The sequence below is a fragment of the Camelina sativa genome, chromosome 5, assembly GCF_000633955.1.
Source record: "Camelina sativa cultivar DH55 chromosome 5, Cs, whole genome shotgun sequence".
Lineage (NCBI taxonomy): Eukaryota > Viridiplantae > Streptophyta > Magnoliopsida > Brassicales > Brassicaceae > Camelina > Camelina sativa.
In genome coordinates this window covers 13,589,400-13,614,144 of record NC_025689.1, presented here as the reverse complement: position 1 = coordinate 13,614,144, position 24,745 = coordinate 13,589,400, and the positions used below count along the sequence as shown (strand labels likewise).

The 24,745-nt window shown below is 40.6% G+C and overlaps 3 protein-coding genes across 3 annotated transcripts; all 3 read right to left on the bottom strand.

Annotated features, from left to right (window-relative positions):
- Window positions 12,375–13,530, bottom strand: LOC109132848 (uncharacterized mitochondrial protein AtMg00810-like). The gene is made up of 4 exons (XM_019245284.1): window positions 13,438–13,530; window positions 13,174–13,338; window positions 12,986–13,118; window positions 12,375–12,901 (listed from the first exon to the last, which is right to left on the bottom strand). Exons 1-4 carry the CDS (start codon window positions 13,528–13,530, stop codon window positions 12,375–12,377), a joined length of 918 nt encoding a protein of 305 aa, XP_019100829.1.
- Window positions 18,178–19,659, bottom strand: LOC104789239 (cytochrome P450 710A3-like). Its single transcript, XM_010514968.1, has one exon. The coding sequence runs from the start codon at window positions 19,657–19,659 to the stop codon at window positions 18,178–18,180; it is 1,482 nt and encodes a 493-aa protein (XP_010513270.1).
- LOC104789238 (cytochrome P450 710A3-like) lies at window positions 22,166–23,647 on the bottom strand. Its single transcript, XM_010514967.1, has one exon. The coding sequence runs from the start codon at window positions 23,645–23,647 to the stop codon at window positions 22,166–22,168; it is 1,482 nt and encodes a 493-aa protein (XP_010513269.1).

Here is a 24,745-nt window from a genome sequence, read left to right as displayed (position 1 = left end):
TGCAGACATTATAAACCCTATTTCTCCTCCCACTGTAGATGATTGACGAGATAAGGTTTTATGGATGTATCATTAGGGTGAGTATCGTTCTTCTTTCTCATCTAAATGCACTTGGAATCTCATCTGTGATTTTTTGCCTACAATTCCATGGTCTCTTATCATTTGGTTTCCTCAAGCCATTTCGCGGTTCTCTTTCATTTCTTGGCTTGCATCAAGGATAGACTATCTACGAGACAACAAATGGGGTTATGGGGTCAAGCTCATATGTGTCTACTATGTGGTGAGAGGGATGAAACTCGTGATCACCTATTTTTTGCATGCCCCTTCTCTTTCTCCATTCGGTCTGATTTGTGCACTCCTCCCTTGCGCCGCCGTTCAACACCGGACTGGACTGATACTGTTGGAGCACTCTTATTCAAGAACTTGCCAGCGACAGATGCAGTCCTTGCTCACTTGCTCTCCCAAGCAACAATCTACCACGTTTAGCGGGAGAGAAATAGGCACAACCATCATGCAGGTTAGCTATATGTTCTGTAATTGACATGTTTGATTGAGAAAGACATCACAATTCACATCATGAGCTTCAATTACATGCCTCGAAGCAAATATAGCACTCTTGACGTGTTGGTCTTCAATGCGTACACCCGCTCCATCAATGATTGTTTTATTGGTTTTTTTGTTGGAATCTTTTTGATTCTCCAATTGTTTTGAAGCTTTCACAAATTCTACCAAATGTTTGTAAGTATTTTCCTTTTTGTTGATAAATAAATTTAAAATTTCAACAAAAAAAAATTATATTCAATAATTGTTACCTTATACATCACCATGTTTATTTTACCTTGATAACTTAATAATTATCATTGAGTTATAAATTACTATACTGTGTTAACATTAGTTTGATAATATACTAATAAGTAATATGAAATAGTAAAGAGATATATAATAAAATCTTATATAAAACAATAAATATGATTTACTATGTTATGCATTCAATATTTTCTTGAATGTATTAATTTATGTATAAATTTGTGTGGTGATTTGTGGAGCAGATAAAAAATATATAAACTGTCAGATAAGGTTGAGACGCACTATATTAAATGGTAAGTCGGTGTTGACTAATTATGAGCATAATCGGAGAGGGCACATTTGGATTATTTTGAGGAGCAATGTGCGGCTAAATCAGTTTTATAAAAGTGAAAAGATGATAACATGTTTTGTGAAGTTAGATGATCAAACTGATGAGTTTTTTTGTTCTTTTGTATATGCTTTAAATCTTATAGAGCAATGAAAGACCATTCTTGTTCTCCCATTATACAAAGCAAACAGTGGTTGATAATGTAAAAACGAGCTTCAATACTAAGGAAATAGTTCAAGTCCTCTGCATCTTTCACTGAGAATTGTTCATCTAACAGATGAAGGATCTTTTGGATGCCCGCTTGGCTGCTCCCTGTGACAAGAATGTCATCAACATCCACAAGGAGATATATAAATTCATGGCCTACTTGGAGCACAAAGAGACACGTGTCAGACAGTGAGTTACGGAAGCCAAGGCTGAGAAGGAAATTGCAAAGTTTGGTATACCACGCACGTGGTGCTTATTTGAGTCCGTAGATGGCTTTCTGAAGTCTGAAAACATGATCGGGTTTATTAGTGTTGATGAAACCGGGTGGTTGCTCCATATAGAACTCTTCAGTGAGGGTTCCTTGGAGGAAAGCATTATCAACGTCAAGTTGTTGAATTGGCCATGATCTGGTGACAACAACATCGAGGGCTTACTGAATTGTTATGGACCTGATGACAGGACTAAACATGTTGTGTAATCTCATCCATATTGATGATTGAATCCTTTGGCAACAAGACGTGTTTTACATCTGTGATGTGAACCATTAGAGTTAAATTTATTTTTAAAGAGCCACTTACAGCCAAAGACATTGAAGTGGGGTTGATGAGGCACTAGCTCCATTGTTTGATTGCGGGCAAAGGCATCAATCTCTTCAGACAGAGCACCTCTCCACTTCTTATCCTGAAGGGCTTGTTTGACAGCTTGACGTTCAGCCAGTATGCTTCGGGAAAGAGCAGCAGCATAATTACATTTTGGATTTGGTTTGGAAATTTGGTTCTTCCGACGAGTGAGAATTGGATGTTGATTTACCGGCGGTGGATCGACGGCGGGAATGGGAGCTGGTTGTGGTGTCGAGGTCGTAGAAGATGAAGACGGAGAGGAGGATTGATCCACTTGTGGTGTTGGGCTTGAAGAAGATCCATTATTTCCATGGGCCGAAGATGGGCCTAAAGTTGAATTTGGAATGGAAGGCGTGGCCTCTAAAGTTGGAGCATGAGTCAATTCTGCCGCAGAAGTCGATGTCAAATCCGACATCAGCAGGTGAGAACCCGAGTTCGTGGGTCTCGCTGACGGTGGCTGTATGAGTGACGAGGGAGTGGTGTTTCTGGGTTTGGTGGTGACGTTTGGGGAAGTGGTATGGTGGTGATTTGAGGAGATTGGAGCAGAGGTAATGTGTCGGAAGCAAGAGCAGGTGGATTGGAGTGGTGGAATGGGAAGGTATGTTCATCGAACTTGACATGGCGTGTAACATAGATCCGATTTGAGCTAGGTTGAAGACACAGGTAAGCGCTTTGAGATTGAGAGTAACCAATGAACACACATGGGGCTGAACGATCTTCTAGTTTGTGGTTGTTGTATGGTCGAAACCATGGGAAACAGAGGCAACCATAAACAGGTAGCTTGGAGTAGTTAGGTGAGGTGTCAAACAGTAGTTTGAACGGTGACTCCATGTTGAGAACTAGCGTCGGGAGACGGTTGATAAGATAGACAGCAGTGGGAAATGCGTAAGACCAGTAGGTTTTCGGTATTCTGGTCTAGCCTACACTTACACATACATTATCAATTCCAAAGTGAGAGAGAGAGAGAGAGAGAGAGAGACTAACAAACTCCGTACGCATATTTGTTTTTCTTTATGATACATAGTGTATTTCGCAGTCATATATATGTGAATTTTCATTTGCTTAAAATTAATGTGCAGAATGAAAGTGCATCAGAGCTCTGAAGGTGAAAGGAGCTTGTGAAGTGTCTCAGAGTGCTGATACGCTGACGTGGCAGAAGGGCTGACGTGGAGAAAGATTATGGGACGCCATGACAAGATGCGTGAGAAGGAAGGAAGAAGAGATCGAGATATACTCGAAGATATTGAGAGTATATCTTCTTAGAAGAGATAAAGAAGGATATTTCTTAGGATAAGGAATATTTCCTTTTAGTTAGGGATTCACAAAGATCTAGGTTAGAGATCGTTTGTGAAGGGTATAAAAGGAGGGCTAACCGCAAAAAGAGTTAGCACTCGTGGGAATAAAGTTGAGAGAATTGTAAACCTTCAAGTAACAAAAAGCTTTGAAGGAGAGTGTGTTTTTTAACTCTTTTAGATCCACACAGGGTGTTGTGCTAGATAGATAAGAGAGTGAGCTTAGGTTCAAGTCTTGTAAGAAACAAAAGTTTTTATAAGATTGAATAAAGCGTTTGCTTGGCGCATTCCAAGTGTTTTATAGTGTGTGTTAAGTTCGCTATACCTTTATAATTGGTATCAGAGCAAGCACCTGATAAAAAGTTCTGGTATCTTTTTCAACAGGTGAGATCTTGCGACTAGAGTATGGAGAAATCACTGGAGATTGGTGCGTTTCAAAGATTGTTGAAACTGAATCCAAATTACTTTGGTTACTGGAAAGTCTCAATCAAGCAAGTCATCTCAAGCATTGGCATGGAAGCTTGGCTTGCGGTGGAAAACGGCTGGTTTCATCCAACTGAGAAGAATGAAGAAGGCGAACTGGTGCAGAAACACAAAGAGAAGTGGACAGCTGAAGAAAAGGATGAGTCCAAGCACAATTCACGGGCGTTGCTGGTCATCTTCGAATCTTTGCCAAGAGATATCTTTAACCAAGTTCAAGATTGTGTGTCAGCCAAGGAGGCATGGGACATTCTGGTCGTCATGTTTGAAGGCACTTGCCGAGACAGGCATACAAAGCTGGACAATCTTGCATCTACTTTTGAGAGCTTGCAAATGACTGAAACCGAATCTGTGACAGACTACAGTAGTCGTTTGAGTAGTATTGCTCAAGAATCTGCTGTTTTGGGCAAACGATACAAGGACAAGAAGCTGGACAAAAAATTCCTCCGAAGCCTTCCTGACAAGTTCCAACTACACAGATCTGCTATTGATGGGTCTTGGAACTTTGATGAGCTCAAGTACGATCAAGTTGTTGGGATGATGGAGGCTTTTGAGATACTACAAAAGAAGAAAGCGAAGATGAATGCTAAGTCAGTTGCTCCTAAAGCTATAGAGAAACAGAGGCTTGCTAAATCTCAGGAGCTTGAAGAAGATAACAAAGGTGAAATTCTGAACAACTTTGAGGCGTTGCTGGGAGTCATTAAGGAAGATGAAGGAGACGAAGATCTTGACAAGAAGATTAAATCTGACTCAGACAGAGAGGAGGATGACATTGACAGATGGGGCTTCTTATTCAGACTATTGTGCAAAAGACTCAAGATAACAGTGAGCTGTCTGCTGAGAGAGATACACTTCAGATGAACATTGCAATGCTGTCTAAGGAACTGAGTGAAGAAAAAGTCAAGTCTCTGCGTCTTGAAAAGCAATTGGAGGAACAACAGAAGAACATCAAAATGCTTAGCAAAGGAACTAAAGATCTGGACATCTTGCTCAGTACTGGACAATCAAGCACTGCAAAGTATGGTCTGGGATATCAAGGAATCAACTCTAACGAGTTCACACAATTTGTAAAAGGGCAGAACTCTGAGCCAAAACTCAAAGAACAACCTGTTGCATCTTACAGTCAACATAATCAGTTCCTTAAGGTGAACCCGCAGGAGAAGAGGATGCTGGTATTGTGGTCATCTAAATCACTATAAAGCCCAGTGCTATAAGTTTCAGAATCGTGTGATAAAACTAGTGCAGAATGATAGTTTCTATCCAGCTGTTAGAAGAATTAGTCAAGGGTATGTCAGAAAAGATGATCTCTACAGTCATGTTGCATACACAGCGAATAGAACCAAGGTTGATCAGACTAAATGGTATTTTGACAGCGGATGCTCCAGACATATGACAGGTGCTCTTGACAATTTGTCTCATTTAGAAGATGTTGCTAGAGGAAGAGTTACGTTTGGAGATGGAGGAAAGGGCACAATCCAAGGAAAGGGTGCAACTAGTGGTGACACTCAACCACATCTGAAGGACGTGTTCTTGGTGGATGGATTGAAGGCCAATTTGATCAGTGTCAGCCAGTTGTGTGATGAAGGTTTGGATGTTACCTTTACCAAGAAGGGTTGCAAAGCCATTGATGAACAAGGGTCTGTCAAACTCAGAGGAAGACGATCTGGGAATAACTGCTACATGTGGAAATCTGAAATGCAATGTTTTAATGCCACAGTTGAGTTAGACACTGAGTTGTGGCATCAGAAACTTGGTCATGTGAATGTTCACACAATGTTGAAATTGGCTAACCAAGAAGTTGCATGGGGACTGCCCAAACTGAAGGATTATCCACACTGGGTTTGTGGTCCATGCAACAAGGACAAGCAGATCAAAGCATCTCATTGGTGTCTAACAGACGTTCGCACAAGTCATACTCTACAGTTGGTTCACATGAATCTGATGAGGCCTATGCAAGTTCAGAGTATATCTGGCCGGCAATTCATCCTTGTGATAATTAATAGTGAGAAGTGTTCAATCAAAACCATTCGAAGCGATCATGTTGGTGAGTTTCAAAGCGACAAGTTTGAGCAAGTTTGTGGGCATCAAGGCATTACTCCTCAATACTCTGCACTAAGATCGCCGGAACAGAATGGTGGTGTTGAAAGCAAGAACATAACGCTCCAAGAGATGGCACGAGCAATGCTGCATGGCAATCAAGTTTCCCATTGATTATTCATCAATCGTGTGCATGTTCGTCTAGGGACTAGTAAGACTCCTTACGAACTTTGGAAAGGGGAGTCTCCAGCTATGCCCTATTTCCATGTGTTTGGATGTCTCTGTTATATTCTGGATGTTAAGGATCAGCTGGGTAAGTTTAACTCCAAAATTGATGAAGGCATTCCTCTAGGTTATTCTGGACATAGGACTGCCTTTCGTGTCTTCAACAACCGTTTGCAAACTGTTCAGGAAATCGTCAATGCAGTGTTTGACGACATCTTTTTCTTACGGGGTGCAGTTGTGTCTATTGACTTCGACACGGATCTGATAACTGATGATGAGAAGTCTCTGCCAGACGCTGTCAGTCCTGCTTTATCTGACAGACCTGTATCATCGTCTGTTTCAGTTTCTTTGACATCTCAGGTTCATAGGAATCACTCCTCTACTGATGCTATAGGTGTGATTCAGGGGGGTAGAGTTACCAGAGGGAAGATTTAATTTGCTCAGCTGGCTGGACAAATACAAGAGGCTGTTGTTTAGGAGTCTGTCTCTCAGGATTCTTACGTAATGCCATTTGCATGCTTTGTCTCTTCTATGGAACCAAAGAATCACAAAGAGGCTCTTCGGGATGAGTTCTGGGTCGCTGCAATGCAAGATGAGCTGGAACAATTTGAGCGCAACAATGTGTGGGAACTCACTAGACGGCCTGCTAATGTCAATATAGTGGGAAGAAAGTGGATCTTCAAGAATAAGATTGATGCTAGTGGATGCATTGTGAGAAACAAAGCGAGACTTGTGGCTCAAGGTTACTTTAAGTCGAAGGAGTTGACTTTGATGAGACCTTTGCTCCAGTAGCGAGGTTAGAATCCATCAAGTTCATGTTCGGAATGTCATGTGCTCTCAAGTTCACATTACATCAGATGGATGTCAAGAGTGCATTTCTGAATGGGATTTACAAGAAGAGGTGTTTGTCGAACAACCAAAAGGCTTTGAGAATCCACAACATCCTGAGCATGTGTACCGCATGAAGAAAGCACTATATGGTCTCAAGCAGGCTCCGAGAGCATGGTATGAGAGGTTGACTACGTTTCTTCTGGATCAAGGCTATGTTCGTGGAAGTGTAGACAAGACACTGTTTGTTCTCAACAGCGACAATGCACTGATTTTTGTTCAGATTTATGTGGACGACATCATTTTTGGCTATACCTGTCAATCTCTGGTGCAAAGGTTTGTGAAAAGCATGTCACGGGAGTTTGAGATGAGTATGGTGGGAGAGCTGAAATACTTCCTGGGTTTGCAAGTGGAACAATCGGCTGATGGGATCTTTGTGTCTCAAAGCATCTATGCCAAAGAGTTGGTACAGCGGTTTGGTTTAGGGAAGAGTAAAGAAGCTAAGGTTCCTATGGGAGTCAATGACAAGCTTTCAAAAGATGAGGAAGGAGAGGATGTGGATGAAAGACTGTATAGAGGTATGATTGGAAGCTTGCTCTACCTGACAGCAAGTAGGCCTAACATATGTCTGTCAGTGGGGATATGCGCACGGTACCAGGACAAGCCCAAGATGTCCCACTTACTAGCAGTCAAGAAGATCATCAAATAGGTCAAAGGGACAGTGAACTTTGGTATTTCTTTCACCAAGGATACCAATACCAGTCTGAGCAGATACTACGATGCTGATTGGGCAGGTTCAGTGGATGATCGTCGAAGTACAAGTGGATGATGCTTCTTTATGGGCAACAACCTAATATCATGGCACAACAAGAAGCAGAACAGTATCTCACTATCAACCGCTGAGGCTGAATACATTGCTTTGGGCAGTTGTTGTACACATCTTCTGTGGATGCGTCAAATGTCCTCTGACTATGGTATGGATTCTGATACTCTGTTAATTCATTGTGATAATCTGAGTGCAATAAACATCTCTAAGAATCCTGTCCAGCATTCTAGAACAAAACACATAGATATTAGACACCACTTTGTTCGTGAACTAGTTGAGGCGAAACTGATTGAGATAGACCATGTGAGCACTGATTTTCAGCTGGCTGATTTGTTTACCAAGCCTTTGGACTTCAATAGATTCATAAATCTGAGGAAGTCTATTGGTGTCTGTGAAATCTAACTGTTTCTCTGAGTTGTGTTGGTCTAAGGCAGGAACTGGAGCTAGAACAGATTATAGAAATCCTGGAATATATAGAAGATCAACAATCTGAAAAAGTGTGGGAAATAGCTGCCTGTCATACCGGTCTGTCCATCCTGTTAAACGTTGTCATGATTTAAGGAGGTCAAAGAGCTGTGAAGAGACATGCACAGTCATTCTAAGGGTTAATAACCTAGGGAATGTTGAGTTCAGAATCAGTGACTGACACAATCAAATGATGTCACTGAAGCTCAAGATACTGAAGCAGTCATCATAAGGCTGTTTTGGAGATATAAAAGAAAAAGAAGAAAAAAAAAATGTGTGTGCTCTTCAAAGAGATGAACTCTAGCTGCCTTAACATGTTGGGATGGACTGAAGGCTAAAGGCATGCCAGTGTGAAAGACTACCCACATGCAACAGTCCTCTGATCTTCGACAATTCAAGAGGTTGTGATAGTTCCTATTGAAGGTTCTGAACAAGTGAATGATACGATAAAGGTCTGGTTAGTGTTCTGATTTTTGTACTGTTTAATAAAAAAAATATATATATTCTTGCTCATGTGTGTTTAATTCTCGATCTGGGTCCCTCTGAATTTATCATTAGTGGTTGTACGTATTTGTGTGTTTGATTCATGAATCTGCCAAATTGGTTTGTAAAAGAGAAAGAATGAGATTTATTAATGCACGAGTGTTAATTGTGAATGAATTAACTATTAAATGCAGTCAAATGAAGAAATAGATGCGGTGTACACTGATGTTTAATTGAGTGTTTTTAGGATGTTTTTAATGTCTTAGGCCGAGATCAATCAGCCCATTGAGCCTCATGAGGGTGTATAAAAGGAACAGCTTGGGTTTTGGCGTCTACCCTGTCATCCGTGAAATTTCAACCCTATACCGATTAAGCTCCTACTTTTCTCTTCTCTTCTGTCTGTGTGTTCAAATCCCAAACCACCATGAAATCAATCTTCAGCGGCTTCCACTATGACTCTAGCTCAGATGAAGAGCTTCACACGCCACCTTCATCGTTACCTCCACCAACCCCTCATGTTCCGGTTGACCCTAACACGGCAATGGTGGTCTACGAGCCTCGTTACGAGACAAACACAGCAATTTCGGCTCTGGAAAATTCCACATCCACACCCTCTTTTACTGAGGAGAACGATGATACCGCTGACTCTTAATCTTCTCCGCCAAGAGAAGAACCATCTCAATTTCCGGTTGTTGATCTCACCGGTGATGTTCCCAAGACTGTTTTGTCAAGTCCGGGAATCTCAACTCGTCTGCGCAAGAGACATTCAACTGCTGATGCTGACAGTCGCGACTCCAAGCGTCCGTCTCTTGCTAAGGATAAGGGGGTCTCCACTTCTCACAGTGGCTCTTCGAAGGACTTTGATCAGAAACGGTTCAAATCTGTTGAAGCGACATGCCGGTATGGTTTCTTTGCTTCTCGAACCCTTGCCCAAGAAATTAATTATTCTCTGGGAACTGATGATAACACTAGAGAGTTGATTGATCAAGCTGGGTTGTTGCAAACCATCTCCAAAATTGGATCTTTCGATTCAGATGTGGTGTATGAGTTCTAGGCTATTCTCCCTATGGTTAAGGTTGAAGGAGAATCGGTTGAAGTTCTTATTCGTGACTGGGTGTATGAGTTCTCACCCGGTAGAATCAATGCTCTGTTCAGTCTACAATCCGTTGATGTGCGTGAACAGCGACTGCAGACAGCTGCTATCTTGGAGGAGGATCTGGCATTATTTCTGTCTGGTGGTAAAATGAAATCATGTAAGCAACTGGTGGCTACCGCAATCAAGAACCCAATCATCAAAGATCTCCATAAGATATGCTGCAGCAACTGGTCTCCAATGGTGAACACCAGATATATCTCGACGCACCGAGCCATGGTGATCTACATGATTATGCATCGCATTCCGTTCGATTTTGGGAGGATGATCTAGGATCAGGTCATACAGTTGGGTCTGCAAGCTCAATCTGGTTTCCGGTTGCCGTTTCCCAGCCTCATTTATCAACTCTTGGAAGCTCAACGGCCTGTTTCGAGTCGTCGTCTGCATGACACAAAGAAGACCAAGGTAAAGATGACTACATCCATACCTGCTGCACCTGTTTTCTAGAGTGGCTCATCTGAAGAGCGCAAAGCTCTCCGTTTGGCTATCCAGATTCTACAAGGGGTCTTGGCCACCGGTAAGTAGTTCACTCCCTGTTGTATTCAGTTAAGCATATTCTGTTGATGTTTTTGACTAATCTGTGCTAAACAAGCAGGGGGAGAAAAGTCTGATTCTGAAGCTTGAGGGGGAGATTAAGCTGTGGGGGAGCCATGTGTTTTTGGACTCTGTTGTTTTAGTTGTTTTTATTTGACAAACTTACTCTTAGCTCTGCATCTGTTTTGTTTTGAACTTAAAACTTGAGGGTGTGTTTTTGATGCAATGGCTTTTGGTTCGCGGTAACAAGCAGTTGTGTAGTTAGACAATTGTTAGTTGCATTTGGCTTCGTTGTTGTGTGTGCATTTTCAGGCTTGATGCTGCGGTTGCTCGTGTGGCAAGATTCAGTCAAAAAGGGGGAGATTGAAAGTGCATCAGAGCTCTGAAGGTGACAGGAGCTTGTGAAGTGTCTCAGAGTGCTGATACGCTGACGTGGCAGAAGGGCTGACGTGGAGAAAAATTATGGGACGCCATGACAAGATGCGTGAGAAGGAAGGAAGAAGAGATCGAGATATACTCGAAGATATTGAGAGTATATCTTCTTAGAAGAGATAAGGAAGGATATTTCTTAGGATAAGGAATATTTCCTTTTAGTTAGGGATTCGCAAAGATCTAGGTTAGAGATCGTTTGTGAAGGGTATAAAGTGACGAGGGCTAACCGCAAAAAGAGTTAGCACTCGTGGGGATAATGTTGAGAGAATTGTAAACCTTCAAGTAACAAAAAGCTTTGAAGGATAGTGTGTTTTTTTTAACTCTTTTAGATCTACACAGGGTGTTGTGCTAGATAGATAAGAGAGTGAGCTTAGGTTCAAGTCTTGTAAGAAACAGAAGTTTTTATAAGATTGAATAAAGCGTTTGCTTGGCGCGTTCCAAGTGTTTTATAGTGTGTGTGAAGTTCTCTATACCTTTACACAGAAACGCGTGGGAGAGAAGTCCATGATGACGAGTGCCTAAAAGAATACGATGGCGAGGATCGTTTCGCCTTGTGCGGGCCTTTCCTGTATACGCCGCCTTGTTATACAAGGTGCAAATTTGACAACGGTGCTAAAAGTGGTAGATGCATCCTGGGACCCGGAGAGTTCATACCTTTATGCTACTGCGACTTCTGCGGCGAAGGATTTACCGAACAGTTTATAAGACAAGTTTGAATCTTGCAAGTGTCATGGTTTGCATAATAATCAAGGATAATATTTCAATATATAATGTAAAGATGAATTAAGTAAAATAAAATCAAGAAACCTAGGCCTTGCCTGGGTTGTTATTATACAGATCTTTTTATTTTTTATTTTCTAAAAAACTAGAATCATATAAATCGTAATCTTCTATAAAAACTAGTACTATAGTTTCTCAGAAAATTGATCATTCATATACGACCAGGGAAACGATCGTACGACGTTCAATTAATTTACAGCTAATCCAACGGTTAATAATAAACTCTAGTTGTGACGTGAGAACAAACACAATTAAATAGGTTCTCCTCCGTAAGATATCGGGTTTAAAGCAAGTCAAAACTATTCTATCCAACTCGCCCAAGTTCGACTCGGCTTGACAGGCTTGTTACTCAGCATACGAGGAGTCTCTATCTCTTAGACAGCATGCTTTCGCCGGAGTTCGTCCTTACCAGCTCCTCTCCGCTGCTGCTCACATCCATTAGGAATCCAAAGGCGATAGCAAGTCGGATACCGTTAGGAATCTTCAGAATCGCTGGGATCGGAGCAGTGACTCAGCCGAGTCAATTAAATTTGTTTTGAAGTAATGTACTTTGAATACATATTATTAAGCTCACGAGAATATCTCAAAATATGTATATATTTTGAAGTTAAACTTATTGTTATACAAACTACTCGTAGTCATTATTTTTACTACATGTAGAATTAGATATCAAACCAACTTGATTTCATTAAACAACTTGACAAACCTATATATACATGTCTAACTCTAGGGTTTTAGGTTTAACATAAACCGTCATAAACATTATAAGCCCAATATACAAAACCCAACATATATGTCTAATATTGATCCACAATACTCCCCCTCACGGTGGAGTGTGAAGATCACGAACGCCCAACGTGGACAGAATGTAATGAAACTAATCACGACCAAGAGCCTTTGTAAAGATATTGGCGAGTTGCTCAGTCGTACGAACATGTTGCATGACAATCACTCCTTCCCGAACCGCATCACGAACTGCATGACAATCATGTCCAATGTGCTTGGTACGCTCATAGAAAACAAGATTCGTAGCAATGTAAATAGCGGTTTTACTATCACAAAATAGGCAAGCTGGCGCAGCGTGGACAATACCTAACTCCTTCAACAACTTACGAAGCCACTTAATCTCCTTAAGAGCAACATACATAGACCGATACTCGGCCTCTGCGGAAGAATGAGAAACCGTCTTCTGCTTCTTTGTCTTCCACGAAACAGGACTACCACCAAGCAGAACAACATAGGCACTAAGCGACCGATGCGTAAGCGGACAAGAACTCCAGTCCGAATCACAATAAACCTCGATGGACAAATCAGAAGACGACTTAAGCAAAATGCCATGACCAGGCAAGCCACTTAAGTAACGGACAACATGTATAGCTGCCTCCATATGTGCTTCGTGTGGTGCTTGCATAAATTGAGCCAAGACTTAAACAGAGTAGCTCAACTCAGGCCGGGTAAGTAACAAATACAACAGACGACCCACCAAACGCCGATACGATTTGGGATTCGACAGTAGAGGACCATCGTCGGTAGCAAGGTGATGATTCTGTTCCAAAGGAGTGTGAACAGGTCGAGAATCAAGGTCCCCAGTGTCAGCAACAATATCAAGAGCGTACTTAAGCTGTGACAAGAAGAAACCATTGGACCCATGACTGACTTCAAGGCCAAGAAAATACTTTAACTTGCCCAAGTTTCATTGAGAAACAACGACTAAGATAATCTTTAAACTTTTGTAACATGTATCCATCATTGCCACAAATGATGAGATCATCAACATAAATTAACACACGAAGCTCTATGTTGTTGCGAGTATAAGAGAAGAGCGAGTAATCTTCATACGACTGGAAGAAAACAAAACGCAAAAGAGAATCAGTCAACTTCTTGAACCAACAACGAGGTGCCTGCTTGAGCCCATACAAGGATTTGCGAAGGCGCCAAACCTTCCCTGGATGAGAATGACGGAAACCCGGAGGAAGCTTCATGTAAACCTCCTCATCAAGATCCCCATGTAAGAATGCATTGTGAACATCCATCTAATAAACCTCCCAATTCTTTGCCGCAACAAGCAAAGGAGGGTGCGAACTGTAGTCATACGAACGACAAGAGAGAAAGTCTCTTTGTAATCCTCCCCCTCAACCTGATTATTACCAAGAGCAAAGTCTTGCCTTGTATCGTTCCATAGTACCATCAGCATTGTATTTTGTCTTATAAATCCACTGACAACCAATAGCAATTTTATTAGGAGGAAGGTCAACCAACTCCCCTGTTTTGTTCTGTTCAAGAGCATCAACCTCCTTATACATTGCATCATTCCACAGCTTGAGCTGAACAGCCTCTTTGAAATGTTTAGGCTCATTATTGTTAGTATAGCCGCAAGGAAAACACGGTGAGCTGGTGAAAACTCATCATCAGAAACAAAATCCGTGAAAGGAGACAAAGAGATACCTGGGACCGAGATCGAAGACGTTGAAGAGGAGTCGGGAAGATCAGTAGAGGATGATGGTGTGTAATTAACGTTATAGAGGATGTAATCATTAAGCCGAACAAGAGGCTTAGAAGAACGCTAGCTTTGACGTTGTGGAGCCGACACAGTCGGTAACGGAGCAGACACAGCCTGGTCAGCAAGAGGAAGACTAGAAGGATCACCCGTAGACAGAACAACCAGAACAACAGTGGAGGGTGCAACAGCGGGAACAGCCGGTTCTATAATAACTGGAACATAATTAGGAGGAGCAGTCTCCTGAGTAACATGTAAATCATGCGACGAAGAACTGTCAAGAACAGTCTCTTGTACAGCAGAATATGGAGAACTAGGAGCAGAGCTCCCCCTTGCATCCGTAGTAGTCACCAACCAATCATCATCACCGGATGGTGAAGAACCTGACCCAAGAGGTGACGTAGAAACCGGTGATGCATAAGGAAAAACTTCTTCCTGAAAAATCACATCCCGAGACACAAGGAACTCATTCCTTTCAATATCAAAGACCTTCCAACCTTTCTTGCCAGAAGCATAGCCAACAAAAACACACAAACGACTACGCTGACCAAATTTATCTTTGTCTCGACCAAGACGATGAACATAGCATGCGGAACCAAAAACACGAAGCTCGTCATAGGTGGGTTTGAAACCGTGAAGCAACTCAAAAGGACTATGACCAGAATGAAGAGAAGACGGTGTAAGATTGATCAAATGGGCCGCAGTAAGAATGGCTTCCCCCCAAAACTTGATAGGCAAGCTTGCTTGAAATAACAAGGCGCGAGCAACGTTTAGTATGTTCTGATGCTTTCTTTCAACACGCCCATTTTGCTGAGGTGTACCAACACACGACGTTTGATGAACAATCCCATTAGCACGAAAATGAGAAGAAAGACACATGAATTCTGTCCCATTATCAGTTCGAACCACCCTGACAGTTTTACCAAACTGCTTCTCCGTGTATTGCAAAATTTTTTTAAGAACACGTCTTACTTCAGACTTCTCAAGGAGGAGAAACATCCACACTGCGCGAGAGAAGTCATCAACAATCGTAAAAAAATACATGGCACCAAAAGAAGACGGAACCCGATATGGTCCCAATACATCACAATGAATCATTGAGAAACAATCTGTTGTTTTATTAATACTATCCGGAAAAACAGATCTTGTTTGTTTAGCTCTAAAACACACGTCACAAGACGTAGAGCTAACAGAAGACGAAGAACGAGTAAACAAAGGTAAAGACGAAAGAACTGAAAAACTAGGATGTCCTAAACGCCGATGCCACAAGGCAGGATCTGTAGCCGCACTTGCCATATGAATCTTCGTTGTAGCCACATACGTAAGATAATACACACCATCACGCTCTTCACCGCTTCCAATCAAAGTCTTCAAAAATTGGTCCTGCAAAACACAAAGAGTGTCAAAAAACATTGCTAGACACTTAGTTGTTTCAGAATTTTAGAAACAGAGATCAATGTGCAGTTGAGTGACGACAGAAAAAGAACATTTGTCAACTTGACATCCTGGGAGAGTGGAAACGACCCCATGCTTATAGCAAAAGTTTTACTGCCATCAGCAAAACCAACCGGACTTGGTGGGATAGATACCACATCGGTTAATAAAGAGAGAGTCCCTGTCATATGATGGGAAGCTCCAGTATCCAAAATAACATTGCCAAAAGTGATCTTACCAGACAACTTGTTAGTAGCAGCAGTACCATTGTTGGAGGTTCCTTGAATGAATTGTGTAAAAGCTTTCAATTGTTCTTGTGTGAATTCAGGTAAACCAGAGGGACTAGAACTAGTAGCATTAGCTGTAACAGGTTGACCACGTCCGCGACCGCCGACGTTGTAGCTAGTACCACGACCTCTTCCTCGGCCACCAGAACCACGACCAGCATTGCTCTTCTCATTCCTCTCCGTCCATGAGTCCGGAAAGCCAACGAGCTGCCAACAATCTCGTTTCTCATGACCACTACGACCACAATGAGAACAAGAGAAACGAGATTTACCAAGAACAGATTCTGGTTTGCTTCAACTTGAAGCATCAGACCGAGCAAGAAAACCAACAGCCTCCTCTCGTTGTTCACGAAGACGAGTGGAAGACAACCGTTGTTCTTCTCGAATTACTCTACTGTATACTTCATCAAGAGAAGGAAGAGGATCCATGGCAACAAGATTAGCACAAAGACCCCCAAATCTGGACTCATCAAGTCCCAAAACAAATTGGTGATTCTTCTCTTCCTCTCTTTCTTTTGCAGGTGCAGATGTAGCTCCACAGGTGCACAAACCACACGAACAAACTGTGAGAGGTTTGTAAATTTGGTATTCCTCCCACAACGTGGACAACTTGCCGTAGTACTCAACGACTGTTTGTCCTTCTTGTCGACAAGCACTGAGCTGACTTTTGAGCTGATGAACACGAACCTTGTTCCCAACCGAGAACCGCTGCTTCAAGTCTAACCACAGTTGATGAGCGTTCGCGATAAAGGTAACTGTAGATTTCACCTGTGGTTCAATCGAAGTCCTTATCCAACCGACGATCATAGAATTCACCGTCAACCAATTCTCTAAATTGGGATCGTCACCAGCTGGTTTAGGGATCGAGCCATTGATGAAACCAAGTTTATGTTTGGCTTGGAGTGCGTTTAATATCTCCGTTGCCCATTCGTTATAGTTTTCACCATTTAACAATACCGACGAAATCATGGAACCAGGATTGTCGGAGCTTGCCAAGGTGTAAGGAGACACTACCAGAGTCACTGACTGCGGAGAATCATCTTTCTTTGTTGCAGAAGAACTATCTTCGACGGAGGACATATTTACTTGTCACGCAAGAAACAAACTTTGAACAAAAAAGTAGAAAAGAAAATCGAAACTATCGATTGGAAAGAAAAGTTTAGAGAAATTTTTGTGATCTTAGCTCTGATACCATGTAGAATTAGATATCGAACCAACTTGATTTCATTAAACAACTTGACAAACCTATATATACATGTCTAACTCTAGGGTTTTAGGTTTAACATAAACCGTCATAAATATTATAAGTCCAATATACAAAACCCAACATATATGTCTAATATCGATCCACAATACTACATACTATATATACAATCGAGTTTTTTGTTTGAGACAATAATAGAGTTCAAAAAAACAAAAAATCGTAAATCGAATCTTTTTGTGGTTTTAAATGAAAGAAATAGAAATGTCGGCAACGAAAAAATACGGAAATAGAAATAATGAAGCTTTGAAAATAACTTTACCTGCGAGGCAATCCAGAAATCTTAGTTTAACAAATCCCGAAACAAATTCTTTTTTTCTTTTTCTTTGATTGGTAACATAATGATGTTTTACAATGCGAGAAGATTATGATTATCAATCAAGAAAATTTGAATAATGGTATTAGAAAACGCAAAAAGATCAGAATTTATGTATTCGCCTAAAAATACAAAGACAATTTTAGTATGCAAATAAATGGGTATATATAGTGGAGTAACTTCATTAACCCTTGTCATTGTATAAACAGTAGGATTTTTACTCACCTAATTTTTCAGTTGTCTGTGTGTATATATATTGCTCAGGGTTGGTGATAGACATGTTCAACAAGTCCATTTAAACTGGGACTATACTAAATTTACATGTATTTTAAGACCTAAAAAAAAATTTCAAAAAAAAATTATATGTACTTAAAGCCTATTTTTAAAAAATTGAACAGAGACTATAACAATTTTTGCGATTTTTACAAGGACGCTGATATTGCTATTACCCTTAATTGAATCATTTAATTGAACAAGTCATGTACTCACTGACACACATGCATAGGTGATAAAGAGATGTTCGGATTTCAAGTCATTGTAAATAAAGAGAGAGAACGAGCATTTGCAACTTCTAAGTGCTCTCTTTTTACTTTATTAACAAATGTTGATTGGATAATAAAAATATTAATACTCCTTCAAAAGCTCTAGCAATCAAGGTCTGAGTGGTGAAATGTTTTTCATTTATTAGTTAAAGACGCAAAATACAAATAAAACCATATATATGACACAAGTTAAATAACATCATTGGGGAAAAGAGAAAACAACAACACATACATTGTGAAGACATGGCAAAACAATGAAATCTCCTCTCAAATTCAATAGCACTTAGGGTACATGATGAAAAGTGATAAAATATACATTGAAGATGACTTTTACCAAATCAATTCAAGGAGAGGCACCGACGCGGCTAGACAAGAACACCATGCAACCGTCCTTGGGTGACAGCGTTGGGCAATGCACAATATCATCGCAGCCATCTGACCGAACCCTCTCGAAATTAAACACTGACGTGAACATCGCAATGAAGAGCACGAGGTGGGTCAGCGCATAACGCTGGCCCACGCACAGATGTGAACCCGATCCAAAAATTAGGAAATTGCTTTTGAACACTTGATCCTCTTGTCTTGTCTCACTAAACCGATCAGGGTCGAACCGGTCTGGTTCAGAAAAACCTTGAAACGAGGCGTCAAAAACCGAAGGAAAAACAATTGTACCTTTAGGGATTGTGTACGATTTCGTGAGAGGGAAGTCACTAAGAGCAACGTGTGGAACCATACTTGCTGGTGGTCTGTATCTAAGGACCTCACACGCCACAGACCGCGTGTATTTCATCTCCGCGAGATGATTGTCTGTGATCAACGCGTTGGACTCAGGCGACCAAAGCCTTGCCACTTCCTCCCTGACTCTTCTTAACACTTCTGGCTCCGACTCAAGCAGCACCACTGCCCATAGAAGTGATGATGTGGAGGTGTCCTGTGCGGCAAACAAAAAATCAACGAGCATACAACTGATCTCTTCATCTTTAGAGTGAGGCGGTGTTGGATTCTCCGCAATGAACGAACGCGTCCAGAAATCTATTAGACATGTTGGATTCTCTCCTGCGGCCATCTTTAATTTTGATTTTCCCACGCATATAGCCAGCGTTTTCGTTAGCCTCGATACCGCCCGACGAGCCTCGCCGAACGTGAAGCCAGGGAGGTCGATCGGGAGCGCCATTGTTCCTTGATTGAAAAGGTTGTAATCAGTAAGAATCGTATTCTTGACTTCCTCGTCGAGGTATGGTCCGACGAAAATCGTCTGTGAAGTCTCTAAATTAAGTTCACGGATGAGTTGTCGCATAGAAACCGGCCGAGATTCACGTGAAATTTTTACCTCCCACTGGCGTAAATGACGGAGGATAACTTTTTGCTCGAGGGAAGAGTAGACTGAGAGTGGCTTACGGGTGAAGTTAGGAGCGACCAGACGACGAACGGATTTATGATCCTCGCCGAACATAAAGATAAGGCTGTGATCGCCGAAGAGTTTCTTGCCAAACGGATGTCCAACAAGTTGGAACGCATCCGGACGAATGTTGGCGAAGATTTGATTGGAAAGCTCTGCGTCTTTAATGTAGATGATGAACTTTCCAATAAGGTAGTTGGCGGAGAGGCCAACGGAAGTGTTTGCCATTTCGGATTGCTTGTTCCAGAAGGAAGTCGGGTCACGGAGGAGTGCAATGACGTTTCCAATGATCGGAGTGACGAAGAGAGGGCCAGGGAGGTTACGTTTCTTGACAAGGTAAGAGAGGTTCTCGAGCAGAAGGAAGAAAAGTAATACTGAGACTACGTACGGTGCAAGAGAAGCAGATAGAGAAACTGAGGTAATCATTATTCTTCGGTTTGTAATAAAAAGTATCTTAATGGTTTGGATTTGAGTTTTGTTCTTTTGTGTATATATGGAAACGATTTTGCTTTTTGCCGTTCTTTGTTTGGTAGGTTCTCCGAATATTTATAAGAGATTTTGGGTTGAAGCTATTTCTCCTCTGTTTTTTTAACTTCTTCATGCCATTGTCTATGTAGAGAGAGAGAGAGAGAGAGAGAGAGAGAGAGAGATTTTTAACTGATCGTGATTTGTGAGTTTTCTTGACAATATTTTGATGTTGTCGTTACGACTTTGGTTTGAACTACGTACCAACTGAGCTTTTCATTTGACAGTTTCTTTTACCTTAAAAGGCATAGCTTGGGCGCCAATATATCATACCTAATCTGATTTTCTCTTAAACTCATAAGTCATTGTGTTTCGTTGTAAGTTTCATTTTTTGGAAAGTTCAGGCGAACTCACATATTTGGAAAATTTTCATTTCGAACTGATTGATGGGACGTCCGACACAAGGAAAATGATCCATATATACCTATCAACTTGATTTGCTCTAAATCATCTAAAGTCTAAATTCATTAATTGTATATGATGATTAAGGCTTGGTTGGTACTTGGTATGCTAGATGTATATATAGCGGAATAACAAAATTACTCATGCAAGTAATTGTTAGCAGGAAAAACTGAATTGGATAAAGTTTTTGTAAAATAATTATAAATCCTTGAAAAACTAGTTTTAGTTTGATGTAAATAATTTACAAGAATGTAGATTAGCTTAAATAATCTCTTAAACTTTTTAAAAAAATAGTGGAAAATATACGAGCCTAGCTGTTGGTGCNAAGTCCTTATCCAACCGACGATCATAGAATTCACCGTCAACCAATTCTCTAAATTGGGATCGTCACCAGCTGGTTTAGGGATCGAGCCATTGATGAAACCAAGTTTATGTTTGGCTTGGAGTGCGTTTAATATCTCCGTTGCCCATTCGTTATAGTTTTCACCATTTAACAATACCGACGAAATCATGGAACCAGGATTGTCGGAGCTTGCCAAGGTGTAAGGAGACACTACCAGAGTCACTGACTGCGGAGAATCATCTTTCTTTGTTGCAGAAGAACTATCTTCGACGGAGGACATATTTACTTGTCACGCAAGAAACAAACTTTGAACAAAAAAGTAGAAAAGAAAATCGAAACTATCGATTGGAAAGAAAAGTTTAGAGAAATTTTTGTGATCTTAGCTCTGATACCATGTAGAATTAGATATCGAACCAACTTGATTTCATTAAACAACTTGACAAACCTATATATACATGTCTAACTCTAGGGTTTTAGGTTTAACATAAACCGTCATAAATATTATAAGTCCAATATACAAAACCCAACATATATGTCTAATATCGATCCACAATACTACATACTATATATACAATCGAGTTTTTTGTTTGAGACAATAATAGAGTTCAAAAAAACAAAAAATCGTAAATCGAATCTTTTTGTGGTTTTAAATGAAAGAAATAGAAATGTCGGCAACGAAAAAATACGGAAATAGAAATAATGAAGCTTTGAAAATAACTTTACCTGCGAGGCAATCCAGAAATCTTAGTTTAACAAATCCCGAAACAAATTCTTTTTTTCTTTTTCTTTGATTGGTAACATAATGATGTTTTACAATGCGAGAAGATTATGATTATCAATCAAGAAAATTTGAATAATGGTATTAGAAAACGCAAAAAGATCAGAATTTATGTATTCGCCTAAAAATACAAAGACAATTTTAGTATGCAAATAAATGGGTATATATAGTGGAGTAACTTCATTAACCCTTGTCATTGTATAAACAGTAGGATTTTTACTCACCTAATTTTTCAGTTGTCTGTGTGTATATATATTGCTCAGGGTTGGTGATAGACATGTTCAACAAGTCCATTTAAACTGGGACTATACTAAATTTACATGTATTTTAAGACCTAAAAAAAAATTTCAAAAAAAAATTATATGTACTTAAAGCCTATTTTTAAAAAATTGAACAGAGACTATAACAATTTTTGCGATTTTTACAAGGACGCTGATATTGCTATTACCCTTAATTGAATCATTTAATTGAACAAGTCATGTACTCACTGACACACATGCATAGGTGATAAAGAGATGTTCGGATTTCAAGTCATTGTAAATAAAGAGAGAGAACGAGCATTTGCAACTTCTAAGTGCTCTCTTTTTACTTTATTAACAAATGTTGATTGGATAATAAAAATATTAATACTCCTTCAAAAGCTCTAGCAATCAAGGTCTGAGTGGTGAAATGTTTTTCATTTATTAGTTAAAGACGCAAAATACAAATAAAACCATATATATGACACAAGTTAAATAACATCATTGGGGAAAAGAGAAAACAACAACACATACATTGTGAAGACATGGCAAAACAATGAAATCTCCTCTCAAATTCAATAGCACTTAGGGTACATGATGAAAAGTGATAAAATATACATTGAAGATGACTTTTACCAAATCAATTCAAGGAGAGGCACCGACGCGGCTAGACAAGAACACCATGCAACCGTCCTTGGGTGACAGCGTTGGGCAATGCACAATATCATCGCAGCCATCTGACCGAACCCTCTCGAAATTAAACACTGACGTGAACATCGCAATGAAGAGCACGAGGTGGGTCAGCGCATAACGCTGGCCCACGCACAGATGTGAACCCGATCCAAAAATTAGGAAATTGCTTTTGAACACTTGATCCTCTTGTCTTGTCTCACTAAACCGATCAGGGTCGAACCGGTCTGGTTCAGAAAAACCTTGAAACGAGGCGTCAAAAACCGAAGGAAAAACAATTGTACCTTTAGGGATTGTGTACGATTTCGTGAGAGGGAAGTCACTAAGAGCAACGTGTGGAACCATACTTGCTGGTGGTCTGTATCTAAGGACCTCACACGCCACAGACCGCGTGTATTTCATCTCCGCGAGATGATTGTCTGTGATCAACGCGTTGGACTCAGGCGACCAAAGCCTTGCCACTTCCTCCCTGACTCTTCTTAACACTTCTGGCTCCGACTCAAGCAGCACCACTGCCCATAGAAGTGATGATGTGGAGGTGTCCTGTGCGGCAAACAAAAAATCAACGAGCATACAACTGATCTCTTCATCTTTAGAGTGAGGCGGTGTTGGATTCTCCGCAATGAACGAACGCGTCCAGAAATCTATTAGACATGTTGGATTCTCTCCTGCGGCCATCTTTAATTTTGATTTTCCCACGCATATAGCCAGCGTTTTCGTTAGCCTCGATACCGCCCGACGAGCCTCGCCGAACGTGAAGCCAGGGAGGTCGATCGGGAGCGCCATTGTTCCTTGATTGAAAAGGTTGTAATCAGTAAGAATCGTATTCTTGACTTCCTCGTCGAGGTATGGTCCGACGAAAATCGTCTGTGAAGTCTCTAAATTAAGTTCACGGATGAGTTGTCGCATAGAAACCGGCCGAGATTCACGTGAAATTTTTACCTCCCACTGGCGTAAATGACGGAGGATAACTTTTTGCTCGAGGGAAGAGTAGACTGAGAGTGGCTTACGGGTGAAGTTAGGAGCGACCAGACGACGAACGGATTTATGATCCTCGCCGAACATAAAGATAAGGCTGTGATCGCCGAAGAGTTTCTTGCCAAACGGATGTCCAACAAGTTGGAACGCATCCGGACGAATGTTGGCGAAGATTTGATTGGAAAGCTCTGCGTCTTTAATGTAGATGATGAACTTTCCAATAAGGTAGTTGGCGGAGAGGCCAACGGAAGTGTTTGCCATTTCGGATTGCTTGTTCCAGAAGGAAGTCGGGTCACGGAGGAGTGCAATGACGTTTCCAATGATCGGAGTGACGAAGAGAGGGCCAGGGAGGTTACGTTTCTTGACAAGGTAAGAGAGGTTCTCGAGCAGAAGGAAGAAAAGTAATACTGAGACTACGTACGGTGCAAGAGAAGCAGATAGAGAAACTGAGGTAATCATTATTCTTCGGTTTGTAATAAAAAGTATCTTAATGGTTTGGATTTGAGTTTTGTTCTTTTGTGTATATATGGAAACGATTTTGCTTTTTGCCGTTCTTTGTTTGGTAGGTTCTCCGAATATTTATAAGAGATTTTGGGTTGAAGCTATTTCTCCTCTGTTTTTTTAACTTCTTCATGCCATTGTCTATGTAGAGAGAGAGAGAGAGAGAGAGAGAGAGAGAGAGATTTTTAACTGATCGTGATTTGTGAGTTTTCTTGACAATATTTTGATGTTGTCGTTACGACTTTGGTTTGAACTACGTACCAACTGAGCTTTTCATTTGACAGTTTCTTTTACCTTAAAAGGCATAGCTTGGGCGCCAATATATCATACCTAATCTGATTTTCTCTTAAACTCATAAGTCATTGTGTTTCGTTGTAAGTTTCATTTTTTGGAAAGTTCAGGCGAACTCACATATTTGGAAAATTTTCATTTCGAACTGATTGATGGGACGTCCGACACAAGGAAAATGATCCATATATACCTATCAACTTGATTTGCTCTAAATCATCTAAAGTCTAAATTCATTAATTGTATATGATGATTAAGGCTTGGTTGGTACTTGGTATGCTAGATGTATATATAGCGGAATAACAAAATTACTCATGCAAGTAATTGTTAGCAGGAAAAACTGAATTGGATAAAGTTTTTGTAAAATAATTATAAATCCTTGAAAAACTAGTTTTAGTTTGATGTAAATAATTTACAAGAATGTAGATTAGCTTAAATAATCTCTTAAACTTTTTAAAAAAATAGTGGAAAATATACGAGCCTAGCTGTTGGTGCGGATTCAGCACCCCCGACATACCGAGCTAAACCAGAAATATTAATTGACTATTTAACCGGGAATCCGGTTAAGGGTTCAATTAGGTCACAAGAAGTCAATTCGGATGGAGTGTAATCTTGGAGAGAAAGAAATCGACTTCCACTTCGGTGCGGCGGCCGACTCAAGCAATAAGGCAGTTTTCCATATCTCACTTCGTCCGATAAGGAAAGTTAATATATTATGCGATCTACGAATATGTATAAATAAGGGGAGACTTCTCCATTGTAAGATAT